Source organism: Felis catus, chromosome C1 (assembly GCF_018350175.1).
Source record: "Felis catus isolate Fca126 chromosome C1, F.catus_Fca126_mat1.0, whole genome shotgun sequence".
Taxonomy (NCBI): domain Eukaryota; kingdom Metazoa; phylum Chordata; class Mammalia; order Carnivora; family Felidae; genus Felis; species Felis catus.
In genome coordinates, this window is record NC_058375.1 from 104,315,213 (window position 1) to 104,338,907 (window position 23,695).

Sequence of the window (23,695 nt, forward strand, 5' to 3'; positions counted from 1 at the left end):
GGAGTGAGAGCCAGAGCCAGGTGAACTGCCACACCCTGGGGGTTGGGTTTCTCTCTTTCATTGACAGTTATTGACTAGGGGGGCGGAATATTTACTGTTTGGTCCAGAAGCAGGGTTTCCTTTTTTTTTTTATTTTTCCCCTCAATTTTCCCATCCTGGCTCCCACCATCTTGGGCCTATCTGGTTTGACCCAGCTTCTTGTGGACTGCCGCTGCCAGGACAGGCCTCTGACCTCCCTGATAGCTGGCCAGCACTTCCTCTTTGCTGACCTCCAGGTGTCCTGTTAGAACTTAACTACCTGCCTACTCTAACGATACCGAAACCAGACAAATGATCCAGGATGTTGAACTGGTCCGGGCTTGCTGACCAGCTCCTCAAAAATCAACCCTGGTGGAATTATAGAAGGAAGGAAGAAACATGCCTTACAGGAATTATAAAAGACTTCTAACCCTCCATAGAGACTGAAGGCGTTTTTGAACTGGTGTGTGTGGAAGGCTGACGTTCAGAGGTAGGTAGCAGTGAGACATGATGGAGAAAAGCATTTAAGTTCTGTTCTTGCATCTCACTCCCATAGCACCGGCTCTACCATTTCTTATCCCTTCAAGAAAGAAATGATCAGTGGCACATATTCAATTTGCCAATGTGGCAGGGGCAGTTTGAGATCTGGGACCCTACGTGAGGTTTGTTGAGGAAAATAGTAGATGAAAACAGGGGTAGGCAAACCTGATGATCCCTGGGTTTTCTTTTCCCAGAGTCTCCTCCTCCAAACCTCCAGAGCTGATGATTGTCATGGCTTCCCGCCCGCCCCCCTCCCCCACCGTGCTGCTTACCAATAAGCATAAAAACCATGCACTAAATAGATTTTTCCCGGACAGACTATAAAACAATAGTAGTGAAAATGACTTTATTGTACATGCTGCTCTACACTCGGGGACTCATCCTTCATTCTACCAAGACCATCAAAGACTGAAGCCTACCTCTACCCAGTTCCCCTCATCACCCTGTGGATTCTTCCCCACAAGTCTCCTCCTTCCTGGGGCCCCTCATTTCTTCCTCTCCACTGGGGTGTCTGCCTAGCCCTCCCTGCGGCTTGTCTCAATTTGGGAATTTCATTTCTTGATCCCCACTCCATAGTGAGACGTGGCCCAATGGTCTGCCCAAGTCCAGCATGTGTATCAGTGACCAGATGACTCTATGGATTCCAGGGACCACCAGAAGGAAGAATAAAAGGAACACTGGCTCTAGACCCATAGATGCAAAAACGTCAGAGACAGACCCGTCAGACACACCCGCACGTGAAGGACATACCTTCTCCAAAGTCCCTGTTCACACAAATTCCTCAATGTCTTCTGCCCCGGAAATAACCCACTTTCCTCCCCTAATGGGGCAGCTGTTCCCTGAAGGTCAGAACCCCAGAGGGACCTAACTTGCCTGAGCAACAGACAGACAGTTCAAAGTAAAACTGCTGAACACACTGCACTGGCTGGGAATTGAACCCAGGCCTCCACCACTGAACCACCAATGCTCCCCCAAGATGTGCTGTACTAGGTCAAATCAGAAGGAGTCACCGGAAGGACTTGGAAAAAGCAATGGTAAACTAGATTTTCGCAGTACTCACTGTGGACAACATTGTCAAAAAACAAAAAAGACACCCAGAGCAAAGGCTTGCATAGGAGATTTAATGTCCGGCAATGCTGTGAAGTTTCGGCTTCATGGCCAAATCCAAATATAGGATTTGGAAAAGTCTAATTCTGAAGTCGGCTCTTTACAAGTTGATAACAGAACTCTGTAGAAAAACATCAGAGATTCATGTTGTTTCTGGTCTCTGGTCCATATCTGCCTGCCGTGGACCCATGGAAAGTTGATTTTCACTTGCTGACACATTCTCTTTGCCCACCCATTGCTTGGTGCCTCCCAGACCCTTTCTTCCAAACTTTGAGATGAATACCAGTTCTCTCCCCCAAATAGGTGGTCAGGACCCAGTGACGGTTCAGGAGGCTGGACTGGTGTGTCTAACTTACTCCAGAAGATCTGGGCGATAACTGAGGTTCTCTCCCTCTATGTCTCTTTTGAGTCCCTGGAAAAGGCCAAGGATTGAATCTTGCTTTTACATTTTTCTGCCTGACACAGACCTCTATTGAAGCAAAAAAAAAAAAAAAAAAAAAAAAGAAAAATCCTCCTAGATTTGCTCCCTTCATCACATGTTCTGATCTGGCCACCCGGAAAGGTTGGTTCAAGGGGAAAAAAAAAAAGAGTAAATTACGGGTACTTACAGATGCCAGGATATTACCCCTCTATCTAATTTAAAACTTTCTTTGCTTTTTACCCTTGTCTGATATTCATGTTTCACTCTTTTATCCTTTTGTTTACAATTAGCCTGGCATAGATTTTTCATACTCTTAATATTTAACCCTTTTCTAATATACTGCTATATCTGGAAGTTATTTTTTTTATCCAATCTGAGAAACTTGGATCCATTATAATCCGCAGTAATTGGTGTTGTATCGGGGATTCCTGTCATAGTATTACTTCCACCACCTCAGTGTGTGGTTTCTGTTTTGCTTTTTAATTTAATTTTTTAATTTAAAATATTTATTTATTTATCCATCTATCTATCTTTTTTTTTTTTTTTTTTGAGAGACAGCGTGAACAAGGAAGGGTCAGACAGAGAGAGAGAGACAGTGTATCCCAAGCAGGCTTCACACTTAGTGTGGAGGGTGTGGGTGGGATTTAAAATAATTTTAAATGTAGATTGGTTCACTTAAAATCTATTCCATCCTCCTAGCTGAAGAGGTTGAAAAACTGAAAAAATTGTATTTCTCAGATTCCCTTGCAGGTTGGGTTCAGGATAGAAATTAGATGCACTCGAGAGAGCTGGCAGAAGTGAGGAGAGACAACCTTCTCACCGCCGTTGCTGATGGTAAGTATGTCAATAGGGTTATGGAACCACGAGTGTTTAGAGACACTTTTGGTTGACAGTCACATTCTGGATTGTAGTCACTAGTTGAGTAGGTGTGAAAGGTGGTGGTATTGGCAGAGTTGAAGCTTCCTGATTCCAGTTAAGAAGGAAAGCCACAGTTTTCTATATACCAATGCTTCTGCTACTTCTTGCGCCCAGGGGTTGCAGGGAGGAGATAAGGACAAGGGAGGAAAGCACCTGAGCAGAGCAAAAAATATTCTCAATGTTTATAAATAAAAAATGTGGAGGGGCGCCTGGGTGGCTCAGTAGGTTAAGCGTCTGACCAGCTCACGTCATGATCTCATGGTTTGTGGGTTCGAGCCCATGGTTTGTGGGCTCTGTGCTGACAGCTCAGAGCCTGGAGCCTGCTTCAGATTCCGTGTCACCCTCTCTCTGCTCTTCCCCCGCTTGCGCTGTGTGTCTCTCTCTCAAAAATAAAAAACAGGTCTCTGGGAGCAGGTTTCTGGGAGGTCATATTGTTGATTGGGTACACCATGATTCCCTAGTGTTTAGTATTCCCTGGCCTACTATGTTCAGGAGATGAATCTGAGAAGACTCCTAAGTTTAAAAGTCAAATTTCAATAACTAAAGCTCCTAGGATTATAGTATAGTACAGTATATTAAATATAGCATAGTAGAGTAAGTATAATATAATATAGTTGATATATGATATGATATGAATGATATAATATAATATAATATAATATAATATAATATAACATAACATAACATAATATATTAACAATCCTGGGATAGGAGAGATTTCTCAGAGAACAAAATTGGCTTAACCATAAAAGAAAAACTATAGACAAATTAGATTTCATGAAAAAAACTTATGCTCATAAAAAAACTATAAAAAGTGAAAAGGAAAGCCATACTGGGAGAAGCTTTTTGAAATACATGTATCTAACAAGTGACTCAAATTCTGAATATAAAAAATGCTTAGAAGCCAACAGTAAAAAGTCAAGTCATCAATCAAAGGAATCAAGGCTCAGGGTGCCAGGTTGGCTTAGTCCGAAGACCATATGACTCTTGATCTGAGGGTCATGGGTTTGAGCCCCACAGGGAGCACAGAGATCACTTTAAAAAAATAAAAATTTAAATTTTTTTTAGAAAAGGAATCAGGGCTCTTTGGAGAAATGGCTGATTTTGGCACTGGGGCAGGAAATACACAGGGAGACCCTAGAGCGTTTTGCAATACCATAAAATAAGAAAGTACTAGAGAAAAAAACAAACTCCACAATGATGGGGGTATGCCAAAGGAAAACAGAAATCAACTGAAAATGCTCACAGTGGCTGAAACTGAAACAATCTGGGCAACAAAATGAATAAAATAGTATTGGATTATAACCCCAAAATATAACATAAATATTGACATGTCCATACTGATATAAGTAAATAAATAAATGAATAGGGAAAACAGACAAATGTCCCATGCAGAAGTATCCCAAATTAATGGAGATACTCCACCCTCCTTAAAAGTGTGGGCTACTCGCAGTGACTTCCTTCATCTCATGGGCAAAAACAGTGATTTTACAGTGGAGAAGCCTAATAAACACTTCCTCAGCCAACGAATCAAGATTAACATCAACAGTGGTAAGTCATGGTAACAGTACATACTATTAAGAAACAAACCTCAACCGAGTAAATTTGAAGGTTGAATTAGTCTTTTTAAGTGATTCATGAATCACGAAGCATCCCAACCAGCAATCAGAGGGGAGCTCTGCTGGAGTAAACCAAAGGAGATTTTTAAAGGCAAAGAGAAGGCAGAGAGAATGAAAGAAAGGAAGGAAGGAAGGAAGGAAGGAAGGAAGGAAGGGAGGGAGGGAGGGAGGGAGGAAGGAAGAGGGAAGAAAGGAGGGAGGAAGGAAAGAAGGAACTTATGAGCAAGGAATGTATTATTTAGGCAAGGTTGCCCTCCTAAGGTGAGAGGAAGGGGTCTATCAGTAAAGTTCCCAGTATTGACCAAGAAATTCCATGCTGACTGGTTAAAGGTTATGTTTCTGGGGAGTTAAAACGGTAGGTAGGTTAGGTATTCAGTTTTGGTTTACTGACTTGGGGCCTTAACCTCAACGATGCCATTTTGGGCCTGTGGTTTTCTTTTTAACAATACCCATTATACAAAGTGATAAGAATGGTACTTTACCTCCCCAAACCCCTAACCCCAGTTTGATCATGAGAAAAACATCAGACAAATCCCAGTTGAGAGACATTCTACAAAGTATGTGACCTGTACTCCTAAGGATTTTCAAGGTCATCAGTAACAAGAGAAGTCTGAGAAATTGCTAGTCAAGAGGAGCATGAGGAGACATAAACTGAAGGCACTGGGATATTCTGGGTGGAATCCTGGAACAGGAATACGTCATTATGGGGGCCCCTGAATCAAGATATATTCTTAAAAATATGTCATGACAAAATTGGTCTTACACTGGGAAAACAGTTGATTCTCATTGGAAAATAAATTAAGGGGGACCTGGGTGGCTCAGTCGGTTAAGGGTCTGACTCTTGATTTCGGCTCAGGTCCTGATCTCACAGTTCGTGGGATGGAGCCCCATGCTGCTGGGGAGCCTGTTTGGGATTCTCTCTCTCCCTCTCTCTGCCCCGCCCCTGCTCCTGTGCATGCATTCTCTCACTCTCTCACCAAATGAATAAACATTTTAAAAATGTTTTGTAAAAAAACAAACAAACAAAACAAAGGGAAAAGGTCATTATGTAAAAACCAAGGAAATCTGAATAAAACACGAACTTTAGTTAACACTAATATTGGGGCCCCTGGCCTAGGTGGCTCAGTCGGTTGAGCGTCCGACTTCAGCTCAGGTCATGATCTCACAGCTCGTGAGTTCGAGCCCCGCATCACGCTCTGGTGCTGACAGCTCAGAGCCTGGAGCCTGCTTCAGATTCTGTGTCTCCCTCTCTCTCTGCCCCTAACCCACTTGCATTCTGTCTCTGTCTTTCTCAAAAATAAATAAACATTAAAAAAAACCCAATAGTGTATTCATTCAATTATGACAAATGAACCATTCTAATGTAAGATGATAATTATAGGGGAAACTGAATGCAAGGTATATGGGAACTTTCTATACTATAATCTCAACTTTTTATAAATCTAAATCTAGTCTAACATAACAAGTTTATGTAAAAAGTAAAGAAAAAAAAAGTCAAGCCAATTAAAAGTAGATAAAACACTTGAAATCTCTTCACAAAAGATTTCTTTATGACCAAAAGGCGTAAGAAAGAATTCTCAAAACCATTACTCATTAGAAACACAAATTTAAAATACTGTGATATACCATTACATACCTCTCAGAATGGCTAAAATTTAAGAGACAAAGAACACTCATGCTGACAAAAATGTGTAGCAACTTTATCTCTTGTTGCTGGTGAAAGAGTAAAGTAGTACAACCATTCTGGAAAACTGATAGCTGCTTCTTCTTCGTTGTTTTTTTTTGTTTTTTTTTTTTAACGGTTATTTATTTTTGAGAAACAGAGAGACAGAGCACGAGAGGGGGAGGGACAGAGCGGGAGACCCAGAGCTGCAAGCAGGCTCCAGCTGTCAGCACAGAGCCCGACACAGGGCTCGAACCTAGGAACCCGTGAGATCATGACCTGAGTCCAAGTCAGAGGCCCAACCAACTGAGTCACCCAGGCGCCCCGAAAACGGATAGATTCTAATAAAGTTAAATATACAAATACCTTATGGCCTAGCAATTCTATTCCTAGGTTTATACACACACAAAATGAACGTACAAGTGCACAAAAAGATTCCTGCAAGAATATTCATGGCAGCCTTATTCACATTATGCAAAACTGAAAATAGCCCAATTGTCCATCAACTATAGTGATCAACACATTGGAATAACACTCACCGATAATACCAAAATGATCTACTGATACACACAACAAAGTGGATACGTCTCAAAAATATTATGTTGCGTGGGAAAAAAAGCCAAACACAAAAAGTATATTCATTTACGGGAATTTCAAAAGGAGGCAAAATTAATCTATGGAGATAGAAATCAGAATGGTGATTGCTTCAGTGAAGGTAGGGTGAGGATTAACTGTGTTAAAAAACAAAATTCAACCAAGTAGATTTGAAGATTTAATGGGCTTTATTAAGCCATTCATGAATCAGGCAGCGTCCCATGTGGCCAGAAGAGAGATGTCCCAAGGAGTTGTACCAAATGGAAGGTTTTTAGAGGAGGGGGGGGGGGCAGTCGGGGGCAAGAAAGTTAATTAGCCAAAGAAAAGAAAGTTATTGAGTATTTTCAAGGACTCCACCAGAGAATACTACATCTTTATCAGCAATATTTTTCCATCCCTCTAGGGATAGAGGCCAAGCTATTAATTCAGGTACCTCAGGAGTATGGTTTGTTCTGGCACAAATCAATAGTCAGGTTTGTAGAATCAGATGTTTTTTTCCAAGCAAAGGGCAAAGAGATATGGTAAGACTTGACCATCAGCAATGAGGGTCACGAGAAAAAATATGTTAACCCAGGGGCTAAAATTTATTCGTAACAGCAGAGGCCCCTGTAAAAAGAACTTAGATAAAGACAATTAGATATTTTGACCTAGTATATGAGTTTCAGGCAAGAAGTAAGACATTCAGTCCATATGGCAAATAACCTACGAAATCAGCGAGTTCTTCCATATTATAGGGTTTTACCAGCAACGAAGGAGTCTTACTGTGTGTAATATAGCGAAAAGCATTAGGATACTTATTAGGACAAATACCAGCCCAAATACCTCAATCCAACACTCCTTCATGATTAATTCCCCAAAGAATCTGAAGGATGTTAAGTTAAAATGCCAAATATAAGCCCATTTGTGGAATTCTTTATTTCATGCAAAGAGGTCCACGAGAAGGAGTATAAGGACACAGGTTACAAATGCTGTCATATTACTTCATAGAAAAATACATAAGGGAGCTTCCCTAACCAGATGATTACAAAAAGTGTTATAAAGAAAATAACAAGTTATTGGTTTAAAAAAACAACAACACAGTACCAGTCAATTGTGCCTCTTGGGGGCCCTAAAAATATTTCCCCTCCCATATTGCTTCATGAGATTTGTAAGTTTACCAACTGCCCGGTGGGTCAGCTGATGAGTCACTTCTTCCCCACCCCCTCCCCCCGCCCCCTTATGTTTATTTATTTATTTTGAGAGAGAGAGAATCCCTCAAGCAGGATCCGAATTGTCAGCAGGGAACTCGATTCAGGGTTCAAACTCAGGAACTGTGAGGTCATGACCTGAGTCTAAATCAAGAGTCAGCTGAGCCCGACTAAGCCACCCAGGTGCCCCTGAGGAGTCATTTCCATCAGGGATCTTTCCGTGGACTGTGACCAGACAGGATTCCTATTTGGGCCATACCATAAATCAGTCAGTGGACTGAAACGACAACCACTGAGAGCTCTAAGGTTTTTTCTTTGTGGGATACCCTGGATTGAACATCCTTAAAAAGGAGTTTTAGATTTCCTTTCGGGAGATCATTTATGTTACCTATGAGGGCCTTGGTTTTGATAGATTTTAAGGCAATGGTCCTTGGTGCTCTACCAGCCAAAAATTTGTCTTTAGCTCCTCCTGAATCTAATTTGTACATATGTATGTATGTATGTATGTATGTATGTATGTACGCATGTATGTACGTATGTATGTATGTTATGTCTGTAAGGGAGAGTGAGCGTGAGTCGGGGAGAGGCAGAGAGAGAAGGAGAGAGAGAGTCCCAAGCAGGCTCTGTGGAACCAGACACCAGGGGATGGGGCTCAATCTCACTGGACCCTGAGATCCTGACTTGAGCTGAAATCAAGAGTCCGATGCTTAACCAACTGAGCCACCTAGGCACCCCCTCCTGAGTCTAATTTTGAATGTCCAGGAACCTTAATAATGGCCAAGGTGGATGCAAGTTTGTCAAAAATATCAAAAAGTCTTAAGACACCGGACTGTATAGGATCACAGAACATGAATCAATAGTTAATTATGTATTGGACCACAACGACAATAAACGATTTTAAAGGCAAATACCAGGACATTACATAGCTGAGCAAACCCCATAAGAGACCTGATAAAGCACTGAAAATTATTTTGATAAAACACAAAATCTTTGCTTTCCTTTTTTAACCTCCTCTCAGGTGCAGAACGATAGTACAGGAAAACTTTGTCGTTTTAACAGAGGAAAAAATATTAATATTTGGTTTGATATAAGTAAATTACAATATGAGATCCATTAATTAAAAAAAATTTTTTTTAACATGTATTTATTTTTGAGAGACAGAGCACGAGCAGGGGAGAGGCAGAGACAGAGGGAGACACAGAATCTGAAGCAGGCTCCAGGCTCCAAGCTGTCAGCACGGAGCCCGACACGGGGCTCAAACTCACAACCATAACATCATGACCTGAGCCGAGGTCAACCACTTAACTGACTGAGCCACCCAGGCACTCCTAGATCCGTTAATTTTATATGTTCTTCCTGACATTGTTCTGCTAGACTGGGAATGACAGAACAGGCAGGGCCAACAGGATTCCATATTGCTGAAGAGGGTTGCTCTAGGTTGAGTAGGCAGACTAAAGATTTAAAAGATGGGACAAGTTCTAAACTGAGGGCAGATGGTATAAATATCAAAGAAGCCATCACCAGAATCCCAGCCTTGCAAGTAGTTGTAAAACATGGGGAAGTTTTTGGGGCACCTGGGTGGCTCAGTCGGTTGGGCATCTGACCTCGGCTCAGGTCATGATCTCACAGTTCGTGGCTTCCAGCCCCGCATGGGGCTCTTGTGCTGACAGCTCAGAGCCTGGAGCCTGTTTCGGATTCTGTGTCTCCCTCTCTCTCTGCCCCTCCCCTGTTCACCCTCCGTCTCTGTCTCAAGAATAAATAAACATTAAAAAAACAAAAAAACATGGGGAAGTTTTTTCAACAAAGCTTGCCACCTGGCTATGAATCTTAAAAGACAAGGCAACAAAGGATGAGCCCATCAAAGAGTGATTGCAGCCTGGCCTTGAGGAGTCACCGCGGTGTGTGCAGAGGACAGAAAGGATGATTGTTCTTGTACTGGCATTTCAGCTGGCCACACAGACCCTTTGTTGCTCAATTTACTGTGGTATATAAGCAGTGGCTCTCAAACATGTTGGATCATTTCACAGCAAGAAATATACTGTGTAGTGTGTCTCAGCACATACTTACACACATAAAACCATATAACTAACACAAGTATAAGTTTAATAAATGGACAAGTATTGCCTATTTTCAGTATATGCCATGTAGGTACTCTAATTTTTACTTTTTTAATGAAAATTTTATTTTTAATTTATATATAGATAATAAATACATCTATAATAAAATATGTATCGTCCATTCATCTGTATAAACAGATATGGATAACATTTGTATTTTCTACTTAAATAAGTGTTCGTCATAATTCATTGATGGTCTGTGACCACAGGTTGAAAAACCCGAAGTTACAATAAATCCTTCCACAGTAGGAGAAAGATCTTATGGAAGTTCACTGATTCTTCTCTTCCGAAGGCACACCTGCTGGCTTGTCTGCATTCTCTCAGCATCCACGCATGCAGTTTATGCAGAGTTAACATATGCTTAGTATTCTAAGTTTTCTCATTGGTTCATTTGTATTTTAACTCCCTTTCCAATCTAATTTTTAATCATTTGTTTTTTTAATTTTTTAATATTTATTTATTTTTGAGAGAGAGAGAGAAAGAGAGAGAGAGAGAGAGAGAGAGAGAGAGAGGGAGGGAGGGAGAGGGAGGGAGGGAGAGGGAGGGAGGGAGAGGGAGCTGGGGAGGGGCAGAGACAGAGGGAGGCACAGAATTCAAAGCAGATTCCAGGCTCTGAGCTGTCAGCACAGAGCCCAAGGCGGGGCTCAAACTCACCAACTGTGAGATCATGACCTGAGTCAAAGTGGGATGCTCAACCAACTGAGCCACCCAGGCGCCCCCTCTTTAACCATTTGTAATTTTTGCTTTTCAGTGACTATTAGGAAGCAGGCAATGGTGAACTGTCTATCATAAATTAGCATCCTGTTGTATATTAGCAAGCTTATAAATACATTTCAAAATTTTTAGAGACATACTCTTTCTCATAATAATTTTTTGGTAAAAATGGAAATGCCAAAAGTAGATAAACTAAGCTTAGCATTTAATATTTAACTATTTTGGAAATAATTTAGATATTCAACGAGTGTCCATTATTTAGTTTATCTTAGTATAAACTTTGATCTTCTATTTATTTAAACTAAAACGTTTATTTAAAAATTTTTAAGTTTTTATTTATTTCTTTTGCAGGGCGGCGGGGGGGGGGGGCGGCGAGAGCAGGGGAAGTTCAGAGAGAGAGGGAAAGAATCCAAAGCAGTCTCCATGCTATCAGGCTGTCAGTACACAGCCTGACTGAACTGGAACCAAGAGTCCAAACGTTAACCGACTGAGCCACCTAGGCACCCCTAAATTACTTGTTTTTAACAATTATACTTGGATAAGACATTAAACAGCTAATCATCATTTTAAGTTATTTCTTTTGTTGATGAATTTTGTAACATAGAGATAACATGAGCTTATTTGATTAGTAAACTCAGGTAGAAAAGGCAGTTTATCTGCATTCTATTTAATGTTGATAACTCTAAAGATATTCTTGTTTTTATTAAACCAACAAACTTGAATTCGTTTTTATTTATCAAAGATTATCCTAGACTATATGAACTTGGGTTACTTTTTAGTCTATTTCTGAGAACTTTAGGAATACTTAATAGATATAAGTACTTGACATTCCTCAAGCCAATTAAGTAGAATTCTTTTACAAATTAATTTTGGCAATATCATCCCAAGACAGTAAAATACCATATCTATAACATGCATACACACACACACACACACACACACACACACACACAGCTCTTACAGCTTTCTTTCCTTCTTTCTTTCTTTTTTTTTTTTTTAAACTTTAGCCATGTCTCAGGTAGGAAACCCAAAAGAATAGCTGGACCCAGGGGTGCCTGGGTGGCTCAGTCAGCTAAGCCTCTGATTTTGGCTCTGGTCATGATCTCATGGTTTGTGAGTTCAAGCCCCATGTTGGGCTCTTAAGGGGACAGCTCAGAGCCTGGAGCCTGCTTCAGATGCTGTGTCTCCCTCTCTCTCTGCCCCTCCGCCCCCCCCCCCCCCCCCCCGCGCTCTCAAAAATACATAAACATTAAAAAAAAAAGAACAGCTGGATCCAAATTATGTTTCCAGCAGATGGACTAACTTAAGGTTACTTGCTCAGATGGCCAGTCTTTTATTAAAAATGTATTATTATTTGCATGGATGAGCAATCTTTTATTAAAAAATTGTTGTTGTTATTATTATTATTATTATTATTATCTGCATGCTATCAGGATCCTTTTAGAGCTGTTTCGGACTTATTTTGTCCTTTGCATACTAATCAAAGAACGCATTCCACTGTCTCAAAGAGGTTTGGAATCCTCTTTTTTAAGGGTGCCCCTTAAGGTGGACTTAACTAAAACAGAGGTTCCCCAGAATGGCTATTGCAATTTTAATTTAAACAACACTTGTCCTAAAACAACCAAACAACCAGCAATCACAATCCCCCCCCCCCCGCCCACACACACACACACACACACACACACACACACACACACACACATCCTATGAAACAAAAGAGTACTCATCAATAGTGAAACCCCTCCCTCCAGTGGCATGATGGGCATCTCCTCTCTCTCTGGGCACTCACCCGCCTGATCCCAGAGAAAGGCAACGACCTCAACCAAAAGGAAGGAGGGAGGTCGGTACCTAAGAGGACTCACGGTGCGAGTAGAAGGCTGTCCGTGTGTATACAAGCTAGGAGCGGTGAGCACTAGTCTCCTGTAGAGACCGCACCCAATTCCAGGAGACACCGGTCCTGCCTTGCTGAAATCACCTCAGGTCCTGCTTCTGACAACAGGCTGTCGGCCTAAAATCGTCACAAGGCAATAATTAAGCAAGACCATTTATTTGGGATCAAAGAATCGCAGTTCAGCATACACAGATGTGAAGAGCAACCCAAATAGTTGTTTAACGAGAACTTTCGATTGGTGTTAATGGCAGAAAGCGAATCTGGACTGAGTGTAATGGATTGCTAAGGCTATCACTAAGCAAAGTCTCTGACTGTAGCAAGTTACAGGTTTTGCGGCTCAGTCCTTGTAATATTTGGTGTTTGGCACAATTCAAAAGTTCCCAGTTCTACCCGGTGGAGACGTGCCTGCACAAAGCCCATCTCCTTAATGGCTTCCTGGCTCCATTTTAAAATCCTTTCATGCAGTGACCCCATTTCATTCCACCTTTCAGATTCTTTTTTTTAACAACAGGAAAACAGGTCTAACTTTCGGGACTGATGTAAGTTTTTCGTAATTTCGGCTAGATACCAGTTACATTTAGCAAAACTCACTGGGCGGTGCCCTTAACATTTGTGAACTCTATGTTCAATCATTCACTGTTCGAAAAAAAACGTTATCAAGTGAAGATGTTATTTTATTTGTTAGGTTTTATTTAAAGTATCCGTTGGAGTTCGAACTCTCATTTCATCTCGTTTCTTAGCTCGTCTAAAAAGGCCCCAGTGGCGCTTGAAACTTCTCAACCAGAAAAGCCTCATCGTTTCATTTTTGCAAAGACACCAAATACAAGGCGGCACCTCCCTCACCTCCTTCCAGACGTAGGGCAGTCAAGCATCTCAAGACGACCGAGACTTCAGCATGCACGGCGGAGGTTCCCTTTTTCTCAGCGCAGAGCTCTGGAATCGCGGGAAACCGTGCTCTCGTGCCGCAGGCAAATGGGGCAGCTCGCGCAGGTTTAAATCTAGCACTCGCCACCACCTCAGGAGACCCTGCTTTGAGCGGGGTTGGAACCGAGGCTGCTACAGGTACAACGCACGTTGAGCACTAAAGAGCTATGAGCCGGCTTGCAAATGCCGTGCTTTAAGCGGTCCTAAAGGCCTTCATGATATCTTGCTGCCTTGCCCCCCCCCCCCCCCCCCGAGCTACAAGTCTAACACCCTTTTCGTTCTTTCCCGTTCTTTTTCCTTCCTTCTCCTTCAACTACGATACAAGACCCATTCTCATCTCTCCGGGATCTGGCCCCTTACGGCTGCCAGGCCGCCGAGGAGGTCTTGTTGACCCAGTACGCGCCTCCGCAGCTTCCCTGCCTCCTCTTTGCGGCTCCCTTTTCCCTCCACCTGCTGTGGGTCCCCGGCCCACGCCGACCCCCCACCCACCGCACTGAGCACGTACGCAGCGGAGCCGAGCTGAGCGCCGGAAGCTCGAGCCGGCGGGTGGCGCGCGGTTCGTCTTTCCCGTTTTGCTGCCGCTGCGGATGCTGCTCAATCAACTGGATGGGTAAGTTTGAAAAACAAGTTTCCGCTTTGAAAAGCTTTTCACTATTTCCATTGTCGGGGTGCTTCAGTTCCTCAAGGGCCTAAAACCTAAAGACGACCAAGTAATTTACAAGTCCCAGGAGAGCGTCCTGGTGAATGTCTGACCCTGTTCTCGGCGTGGGGACATTAGAACGACCATCGACCCGACCCCTGCCGTCGTGGAACCTCCCTGCCGGGCAGAGGAACCCGAAGGAAGTGGAAGCACCCCACCAGCCTCGAAGGTATCTCCGAATGGTGGGCTCTCCTTCTGACCAATTATGCCCTTGCTACTTCCTCCAGGCCTCACATTCGTCCCGGGTTAGGGGACGAGTGCCGATGAAGGGTGGTCTGATGAAGGCAGAGAAGGGGGAAGCGTCACCAGGCGAGCCCACCGGGACGTGCAGCTTCCCTCGGGCCCCACTCGCCTCGGCCCCGGGGACGCTAGCTAGCATTTCAGGCGGGTGGGGAGCAAGGCAGAGTGGGGCCGCTGGACTGCCCTTTTGTCTTCGGAATCTCTCGCTCACGGTTTTCACGCGATGAACACGCTCTGCCAACTCCTCTCCGGTTTTCCGAGGCATTGGAACTTGTTTCCTTGTCTAGAGTGCGGCACGTCCCCGAGGTTAGCAGGTACTTACTACCTAAGGAGGCAGGGGAAGGGTGGAGCGCTGTGTCTCTGTGGCGCAATCGGTTAGCGCGTTCGGCTGTTAACCGAAAGGTTGGTGGTTCGAGCCCACCCAGGGACGGGCTGGTTCACTTTTGGCTCAGTTCCGCGTGTTTCCTGCTGTTTAGTTAGCACCTGCACATTTCCTCACATAAAGTACACATTACTGGATTCTGGGCCCTAGCCACCTCACAGCACCTAACCGTTCAGAGCCACCCCCCACGTCCCAACCTCATTCTCTGACGGTATCTGCTGGCCTATCAGCTTTATACCTCTACAACGCCAACTTCTCAAACAGATAGAAGAACCCGGGTTCTACCTAGTGTGGTAAAACTCTGTAGTCCGCCCTGAAAGATTGGATGACTAAGTGAAACTTTTTGTGACTCCCATCTTTTTTTTTTTTTTTTTTTAATTTCTAAACATGATTGCCTTCATTGTTCAAACTGCTTGCCTTGGGAAAATTGGTCCGGGGGCTGACATTTTTTTTGAAAAAAAAAAAATGCTAATCGTTCATTTTTTAGAGCATTTTAGGTTCACAGCAAAGCTGAGGGGAAGGGACAGAGATTGCCCACACCCTTCCTGCCCTCCCCACCACACACACACACACAAATAGCCTGCCTGGTTGTCAACACCCCCCACTGCAGTGCCTTTGTGCCTTTGTGACAACTCAGGAATCTATCCAAAGTCCATAGTTTACATTAGGGTTCACTCTTGCAGGGTGGGTTTGGACAAACGTATCCGGAAATGTGTCCACCGTTGTAAGTATCACACAAAGTAGTTTCACTAGCCCAAACATCCTCTGCGCCCCCTTTCTGGCAACCACGAATCCTTTTCCTGTTTCCATAGTTTTGCCTTTTCCAGAAGGTCGTGTAGTTGGAATCACACAGTATGTAGCCTTTTCAGATCGGCCTGTTTCACTTACTAATACGCACTTAAGATTCCTCCATGTCCTTTGGTGGATTGGCAGCTCATTTCCTTTTAGTGCTGAAATACTACTTCATATTGTGTGTGTGTGTGTGTGTGTGTGTGTGTGTGTGTGTGTGTGTGTCACAGTTCCTTTATCCCTCCACCTGTAAGGGACATCTTGGTTGCTTCTAAGTTTTGGCAATTGTGAGTACAGCTGCCGTAGGCATCCGTGTGCGGGTTTCTGTGTGGGCATAACTTTTCAACTTCTCTGGCTAACAGGGAGCCCGGACGCTGGCTGCTATATTAAGAACATTTTTAGTTTTGTGAGAAATTGCCAGACTGCCTTCCACGGTGGCTGTACCATTTTGCGTTCTCACCAAGCAGTAAGTGAGAGCTCCTGTTGTTCCCCCATCTTCGCCAGCCTTTGGTGTTGATGTGCCTCAGTTCTTTTTCATGGGGAGTAGGAGGCCAACCATGGTGTCCCGTCCCCAGGGAGTGCCTGGATTTGGGCATTGCTCTATCAATAATGTTGTGATCAGTGGATCCTCATCATCATTGTCCTCTGCATTTGTTTGACAGAGGCATTTCTTCCACAGTATGTGTGATACGTATTTAACCTCTTCCATATTGCTTTTGAAATTAAGTTGGTTTTATGGTTTTATGATTACGAATTCCTGTACACATATTTTTGGCCGCTTGTGCAGGTATTTCTACAGCGTACAGAACTGGAAGTGCAATGACTGTAGTATAGTGTTCATATGCTGCTAATTTGGGGAAGTCCTGCAAACTTGCCTTCCACGGGAGCAGTACCAAATCACAGTCCAGTTTATTTCCCAACCTATCAATGTGCCGTTCTTCATTACCTTGCCCACACCGCAATCTTCCTGAACCCCTTACACATAAGACTTTTTTCTTTCAAGGCCCTGAAATCTCGCTCAGCATTAGATTCATTTTAGTCCACCTCGTCCGTCCCCAGCACCAGCAGCTCCTGTGTGTGTACTGATGTCTCTGCTTCCCCTGAGCTGTGATCATGGAGAGGAGGACTGTCGGGTTTTCCCTTGGCTGGTAACGAAGAACCATTCCACGTCCTGGTTGGCCAGGGTTTTCATGCACTGATCACCCAGCCCCAGCGTGGCTCTGGGCTCCTCTGAAGGCTGCCTGTGCCCATGCCTCAAGGGAAGGCTTGTGGAGGGAGGCTCCTGGGCTCGGCTCATTACCTCTCTCATTGACTGTCACAACACTACTATCTCCTTTTACGTTCTAGTTACATCCTGCCTGTGGCTATTCCTAGTGGAGTTTCCGTTATGACGCTGATATACAATTGAGTCTACAAAGAAATTTACTAAGTAGAAGCTGTAAATCAAATCATGGAAACTCTTCGGTAATCGGTGATAAAGGTACATGGCTGTGGCCAACTATGAAAGTGCTGTGTTCCTTAATGAGCTTTGAGAAGCATGATTTTTGTCTCATTTTTATGCGATCTCCTCCGTCCCCCTTGTCACTGCAGGCGCACTCCCTCCTGCCCTGAGGCATTAAGTAGGTGGGAGGGCCTCAGCTGTCTGCTCCACACTTTGAACATAAAAGGCACACTTGACGGGATTTGTTTTCTTTTGTTTTTGTTTTTGTTTGTTTTGGGGAGCCTCTCTAGGGAACTTCCTTGTTCAGACCATTAAAAAGAATCAAGATTTAGTAAATACTTCCGTTGGGAGATGTGATTGCATCATCCCGGGAGCCATGGAGTCTGTTTCTGGGGAGGACTAAATCGTTTTGTTCTTTCTCTTCTTCATTCCGTCCATTAGTTGCCAGTGTTAAGTAGGCCTTCCTTTTAACCTTCTCTTTCTTTTCAACATCAGGGAGGCTGAGCCAGGAGGGGACGGCAAATCTTGGTGAAGGCTTCTCAGTGCGCGCTGGCAGGCTGGCCAAACACGAGGGCTCTGGAGGCAAACTGCCTGGCCCTGAGTGCTGGCCCTCCCAGTCACAGGGCTGGGCCCCTTGGAAAGTCAGACCAGCCTTTCAGTGCCTGAGTGTCCTCACCTGCAAGCAGGGGTGCTGATAACCTACACTGTCTCGGGGTTGTTATGGGGACTAGATAGGTTATGCTCCGTACAGCACCGGGGAACTGCGTGCTGCTCACACGGTGACGCTCGCTCGGGGAAAACTGCCAGTATCATTGTAACTAAGACTTCCGTTTTCACTTCTAACTGCACCACTGCTGACTTTCAGCATTCCCCAGAATAAATGAGGAGTGTTAAATGGTTCCCATGGGCTCTCCGCCTCTGTATCAGTGACCAGCACCTGGAAAACTGGTCACTTGATAATTTCCATGGTGAGTTAACTGACGGGACAGTGCAGCAGGAAACTGGATCCAACTTGATCAAATTCTCGGACCTTGGACAGGCGTGATGAGTGTTCAGCTCCAGGTAGACAATCTTTTGCCCGTGCTTCTAGCAAGAGCTTTTGATATCCAGTCAGACTTACCCGGGGGGTATTAAAAGAAAACTTCAGCTATGCACCAGTGACCCCCCCCCCCACCTTATTTTAAGAAAAACAGGAGGAAGAAAATGTGATTTATCTGGAAATTGTAGATTTCACCTTTCAGTGATGATGGAGTATTTGTAGCAGAACAGCATTCGCCCTGAAAAGAAATGAATGAAGTTTGAATGGAAGGAATTCTGCTTGAAGATTTGGAGAACTATCAATGCAGATAGGACCCACCAGTCCTTCAGCTCAAGGGGAGAGATGAGAGAGAAGAGAAACTCAATGGAATGAGACTAATTTTCTGCGTTATCCCCTCAGGGCATTTGCCAGTTCTTGGCAGGAACAGGAGACTGAGCAACTGGAGAGAGGGAAGCTACTAAGAGTCAGAGAAAACATGTTAAGTGATCTCATAGGTCTGGACAGAGAAGTTGGGGGGCCGGGGGGGTGGGGGGGGGGAAGAGGAAGGACATATGGAACTGTCCAAGGATTCAGACTTGAGCAGCCAAGATCCTGGAATGGGTTAAGTGAGCTGGGTGCTTGGTACAGAAGTTCCCCACAATACATTTGCAAATTAAGCCATGTGCATCGAAGGGGCTTGGAAGGCCAGCAGAGTGTGGCTGAAAGAGAGTGGAATTTGCAGCACTACCGTGGTGCTTAGGGGATAAAAACTGAAGCTCAGGATTCATGGAAGAGGAAGGGCCCAAGGAAACATACCAAGGTCGCAGGTAGGAGCCCCGGACGTCTGCAGCACAGCAGTGTGAGCAAACTAGCTGTAGATTGAGGCTTTCCCTGAGGGCGAACCAGCTGCAAACCAGCTTCGTCAAGGATTAGAGGTGATGCGCCCCTCTGCTGCCTGCTGGGGGAGAAGGTGAAAGATCTTCAGAGAAACAACATCTCCAGCCTGGCTGTCCTTCACACCACGGGTTCATCATTCAATCACAATATTCTAGGATTGTAAAGGAAGAGAAGCAAGAGAAAGAAGGCAAACCGTAGAAATTGCCTCTTGAGACCTTGAGTTCTCAGATAAGAACTCAAAGCGGTAGGTTTTAGGGGAGCCTGGCTGGCTCGGTGGGTAGAGCACGTGACTCTTGATCTCTCTGGGTTGTGAGTTTGAGCCCCACGTTGGGTGTGCAGGTCACTTGAATAAAATTTCTTTAAATTACTTAAAAATCAGGGGCACTTGCGTAGCTCCATCGGTTAAGCATCTGCCTTGATTTTGGCTGAGGCTCAGGTCATGATCTTAAGGTTGGTGAGATCTATGGGGCAGAACCTGCTTGGGATTCTCTCCCTCTTCCTCTTCCTCTGCCCCGAGAGCTTGTTCTGTCTCGCTCTCTCTCTCTCAAAATAAATAAATTGAAACTTGAAAAAATATATTACTTAAAAGTTAGGGAAAAAAAGGTAAAGTGGTATGATTCAGCTGTTCAGAAAATAGATGACAAGATAAAATATTTCATCAGAGAAATAGAATCTAGTTTTAAAGTCACATGAAAATTAAATATATGTAATAGTTGGCATTTTAAAAAAGTCAGCAGGTCAGTTTAACGGCAGCTTGGACTCAATGGTAGAGAGAGTATTAACCTCGAAATTTGTAAGTAGAAAGAAACTCTCCAGACTGAAGCATACAGAGCCAAAAGGAAGAACTATTAAGAGCGTAACAAAGATAATGAGCCATGTCATGAAGTCCTAACACGTGTGTAATTAACGTCTCAGGGGTTGGAGGACCAGAAAGTGGGGCAGAAACTATATCATGGAGAATCAAAGCAAAATCATGATGGTCTCTCCAACCACATGTGCAAGAAGTTCGGTGCACTGCAAGCCAGGTAAGGACAAGAAGGTCACACCCCTAAACTGCTGAACAACCAAGAGCAGCTGAAAACAATCACAGCAGCACCCAGATTGGGGTGTGGGGAGGAGGGGACACTCCTATGACCTCGTCCAAAGATTGGGAGCTGAAATCTCAGCAAAAACATGAAGAACAAGACCTCAATGAAGGGCCAGAGCAGTATGATTTCCAGCCACCGCGTGCTGTCCCCGACCCAGTATCTTTCAAGGGTGAGTGAAGTGAAGACCTTTCCACATAAGCTAATGAAAAAGAAATGCAAAGTGCAAAAGGTAACTCTTCAGGCAGAAGTAACTGCACAGGTCACAGGGGAACTGTGCGGAAGGAAGGAAGGAAGGAAGGAAGGAAGGAAGGAAGGAAGGGCAATGAATAGGTAAAATATGTGGCTAAGTCAAATAAATAGGACTCTCTGAGCAATGGTAATAATGCCTATGTTTTTAAAATGTATGTTGAGGGGCGCCTGGGTGGCTCAGTTGGTCAAGCGTCCCACTTTGGCTCTGGTCATGATGTCATAGTTCACGAGTTTGAGCCCCGCGTTGGGCTCTGTGCTGACAGCTCAGAGCCTGGAGCCTGCTTCAGATTCTGTGTTTCTGTCTCTCTCTGCTCCTCCCCTGCTCACGCACTGTCACTGTCTCTGTCAAAAATAAATAGATAAAATGTATTTTGAAATAAAATTAATACCCATAACTCAAAAATGAGGAGGGTAAGTGGAGCTAAGGTATTCCAAGTATACAGTGCAATAATGTGATAAACGTGTAAATGCTTGTACTAACAGCCAGACTAATATATGCAACATATCCATCAACCCGGGAAGTTTCCTGGCAAATTATTTCAAAGAGGGAACCACTCTTCTCTGCTAATACTTCCTGGAAATGGAATCACCCAGGAGTACTAGATAGGTACATATAACTATGCGAGGGGCTTATCCGTATTACCACCTAAACCATAGTTTGGATGTTTTTACTACAGAGTACTTAATCCATTCTAAACATATACAAGGGTTTGTGTATCACCTCTGTTGACGGGCATTTGGGTTGTATCCGGTTTTGCCTAATATGAATGATGTTGCACGAACGTTGGTGTAGAAGCCTCTTTGGATGTTGGCATTCACTTTTCTGGGGGAGTGAATAGCAATATTCCTAGGTAACGGGGCAGGTCAGGTTTTTCACTGTATGAGAAACTGCCAAATATTAGGAAAGTCGTTGTGCTAAATTACAGTGCAGTCAAGATCACGCAGTAATACCGTACACACTCCGATGCGGGAGGGAGAGAGGAAACCGCTTTAAAAATACCTCTTTTTCTAGGCTTTTCGTCTTCACTTTGTTCCCAGTGCTGAAGGCCCCCCTGAAAGTGGCTGTGGTCACACCGAGTCTCAACACCAGCCTATTCGGGAGACTCCAAGGCAGCCCACCCAAGAATCACTCAAAACGCCAGGTAGGAAGAGACCTTCCCTCCCCAGTCGTGGCTCTGCCACTCTTCCGCTCGGTGCCACTCAACTCGGTTTCTGGCTCTTCCTTTTCATCCCTCTGGTCCGTGACCTAGATTTCACTGGAGCGTGTTGGCCGCGGACCTCCTGTCAGTGGCTTTAAAGCAGCGCAGGCAGGAGCCCGAGGGACCCCCTTCGCCCAGAGGACACCAAAGAGACTCCGCTCTGCCGGGAGGGCCGCGGGGCGGCGCAGAGCCAACGGGCTGGCGGAGGAAGAGCGCGCACCGGACGTCTGCCCCGGGGCCCCTCGTCCTGGAGGCGGACGCCCTGCGTTCGGTGCGATTCCCGAGGCCAGGCTGCTGAGGGCGCTAGGGTCCCGTCCTCGGGGGCGGCGCGGCGGTCCTTTGCCGGGGCTGCTTGGGGGGCGCGGGCTCCTCGCTCGCAGGGGCGCGGCTGTTTCCAGGGCCTTGGGCGGTTCGAGCGAAGTCGGCGGGGCGGATAGTTGTGGCCGAAATGCCGCTTTTGGGGGTTAGAGCCGGAGACCAGGCCGCCTGCCTCGTTTCCGTAGTGTAGTGGTTATCACGTTCGCCTCACACGCGAAAGGTCCCCGGTTCGAAACCGGGCGGAAACAGCTTCCTTTTACCACTACCCCCCCCCCCCAACCCCCCCCCCCCCCCCCATCTATTGTCCTTTAAACCGCAAAAAGAACGAGGGCCGGAGTCCCACCGCCACCTGAAAGCCTTCTCAGCACTCGACCACCAGGCCTGGCCGCTGTGTGTCTGCTCCCAGTCACCTTGGAGAGCGGGCCACACCCACTTAGTCACTCCAACAAGGGCACGCAGGACGAAGCCCACTTCAGGTTACCTCTACTTCCACGCATCCGCTGACCTGCTCATCTGGCGCCTCCGTCTGCCCCACGGGCTCACAGCGACCGTGGCTCTGAAAAGCAGCACGTTCTTCCCTGGGCGGCACACTTGCGCAACAGGTGTATTTATTTGCCTGACAGAACGCAAAGAACACAAACCAGCTGCACCTGGGACCCGAGCCAAAGACGCGTAGGTGAGGAGTTTCAGGCTCCACCTAATGAGCCCATGGGGACACCAAAGGAGCCCGTCCCCGTGCCGTCATCGGGACAGCTCTGGGGCTACTTCGGAAGTCGCCAAGTAGAGGGACTCCGCCCCTCCCCTCCCGCTGAGAGCCGAGTCCGCACCTTACCCATCAGCAAACGAGGCTCAGAAAGAGAGCACGGCCTTGGCTCTGCAACACACACGGCTCCAGCTGGACTAGAGTGTGGCACAGGCCAGTCACCTTGTGGTCAGGGCCCAAGGGGTCGCTGAGGCTGGAAGAGGTGGTGAGCAGCAGGGCAAGGGCTGGGAGCCTTGTGCGGCTGCATTCAGCCCCGCGCCGCTGGGAATCGCCTCCGCTTGTGCTCTGTCCGCCTGGGAAATGTCACCTTGACTTTCAGGGTTTTCATCTGCAGGGGCCGAAGCAGGGATCCTGTGTGGGTGGATTCCCCGGGATCGGATCGGTGGGATGGGATTTGGATTTTTCACCGCTACTGCTCAGGTTCGATTCCAATCCAGGAGACTTTGTGGCGCTGTCTCCATACTTAGGATTTGCCTTTTCATCCCCCGAAGTCTGGTGTGCACCCAGGGACGCTTGCAGAAGTGGCTGTGCACTGAGCCCCTAAAATACGGGAGGTCAGGAGTCCGGGTCCTTGTAATGGCCAGGCTGGGAGAGGAGAGCTGGGATGAGAAGCCAGGCCAGCGGCTCCCTTCCATTCACCTCAGAAACCCAAGGTCTCACTTTAAGCGTTTTCCTCTAAAGAGAACCTGGGACTTGACTTTGTCACTCCTTTCAAACAAACAAACAAACAAACAAACAAACAAACTTTGAAACATACCCAAACAGTTGCCAGAATGGTCACATCCTATATCCCTCACCCAGGTGCACCAGTTAACATTTCCCCACATTTGCTTTCTCATTCTCGCTCCACATGTACAGACAGGACTTGTGCAGTCATCTCCAGATGATTGTTTGGTCC

The 23,695-nt window shown here is 45.4% G+C and overlaps 1 protein-coding gene, 2 long non-coding RNA genes and 2 other non-coding genes across 10 annotated transcripts; 3 read left to right on the forward strand and 2 right to left on the reverse strand.

Moving 5' to 3' along the window:
* Positions 1-66: 66 nt before the first annotated feature.
* LOC111559052 lies at positions 67-13,772 on the reverse strand. Of its 2 annotated transcripts, none has more exons than XR_006582986.1 (3): positions 13,633-13,772; positions 12,761-12,906; positions 67-2,077 (listed from the first exon to the last, which is right to left on the reverse strand). It is a non-coding gene; the product is annotated as an uncharacterized LOC111559052 (long non-coding RNA). The 2 variants fall into 2 exon arrangements; XR_006582987.1 differs by having other exon boundaries at positions 12,747-12,906.
* Positions 13,717-22,322, forward strand: LOC123379040 (translation initiation factor IF-2-like). 5 transcript variants are annotated; one of them, XM_045033428.1, is made up of 5 exons: positions 13,717-13,851; positions 14,039-14,323; positions 14,391-14,582; positions 21,530-21,659; positions 21,768-22,322. In XM_045033428.1, exons 3-5 carry the CDS (start codon positions 14,458-14,460, stop codon positions 22,182-22,184), a joined length of 672 nt encoding a protein of 223 aa, XP_044889363.1. In that variant the 5' UTR covers positions 13,717-13,851; positions 14,039-14,323; positions 14,391-14,457; the 3' UTR covers positions 22,185-22,322. The 5 variants fall into 5 exon arrangements, 3 of the variants coding, with proteins under 3 accessions (XP_044889363.1, XP_044889364.1, XP_044889365.1); XR_006582982.1 differs by lacking the exon at positions 13,717-13,851 and adding an exon at positions 20,096-20,437 and having other exon boundaries at positions 13,968-14,323; XR_006582983.1 differs by lacking the exon at positions 13,717-13,851 and adding an exon at positions 17,172-17,304 and having other exon boundaries at positions 13,969-14,323.
* TRNAN-GUU lies at positions 15,010-15,083 on the forward strand. The gene has a single exon. It is a non-coding gene; the product is annotated as a tRNA-Asn (tRNA).
* LOC123379041 lies at positions 15,413-19,538 on the reverse strand. Its single transcript, XR_006582988.1, has 2 exons — positions 19,100-19,538; positions 15,413-18,542 (listed from the first exon to the last, which is right to left on the reverse strand). It is a non-coding gene; the product is annotated as an uncharacterized LOC123379041 (long non-coding RNA).
* On the forward strand, positions 22,210-22,282 carry TRNAV-CAC. The gene has a single exon. It is a non-coding gene; the product is annotated as a tRNA-Val (tRNA).
* Positions 22,323-23,695: the final 1,373 nt, after the last annotated feature.

Bases quoted from the DNA above. Each gene is read 5' to 3' on its own strand.
- LOC123379040 (XM_045033428.1), top strand. From the start codon at position 14,458: ATGTCTGACCCTGTTCTCGGCGTGGGGACATTAGAACGACCATCGACC. The intron at 14,583-21,529 runs GTATCTCCGAAT...CTCTTTTTCTAG, and splicing joins GCACCCCACCAGCCTCGAAG to GCTTTTCGTCTTCACTTTGT. The intron at 21,660-21,767 runs GTAGGAAGAGAC...TCCGTGACCTAG, and splicing joins AGAATCACTCAAAACGCCAG to ATTTCACTGGAGCGTGTTGG.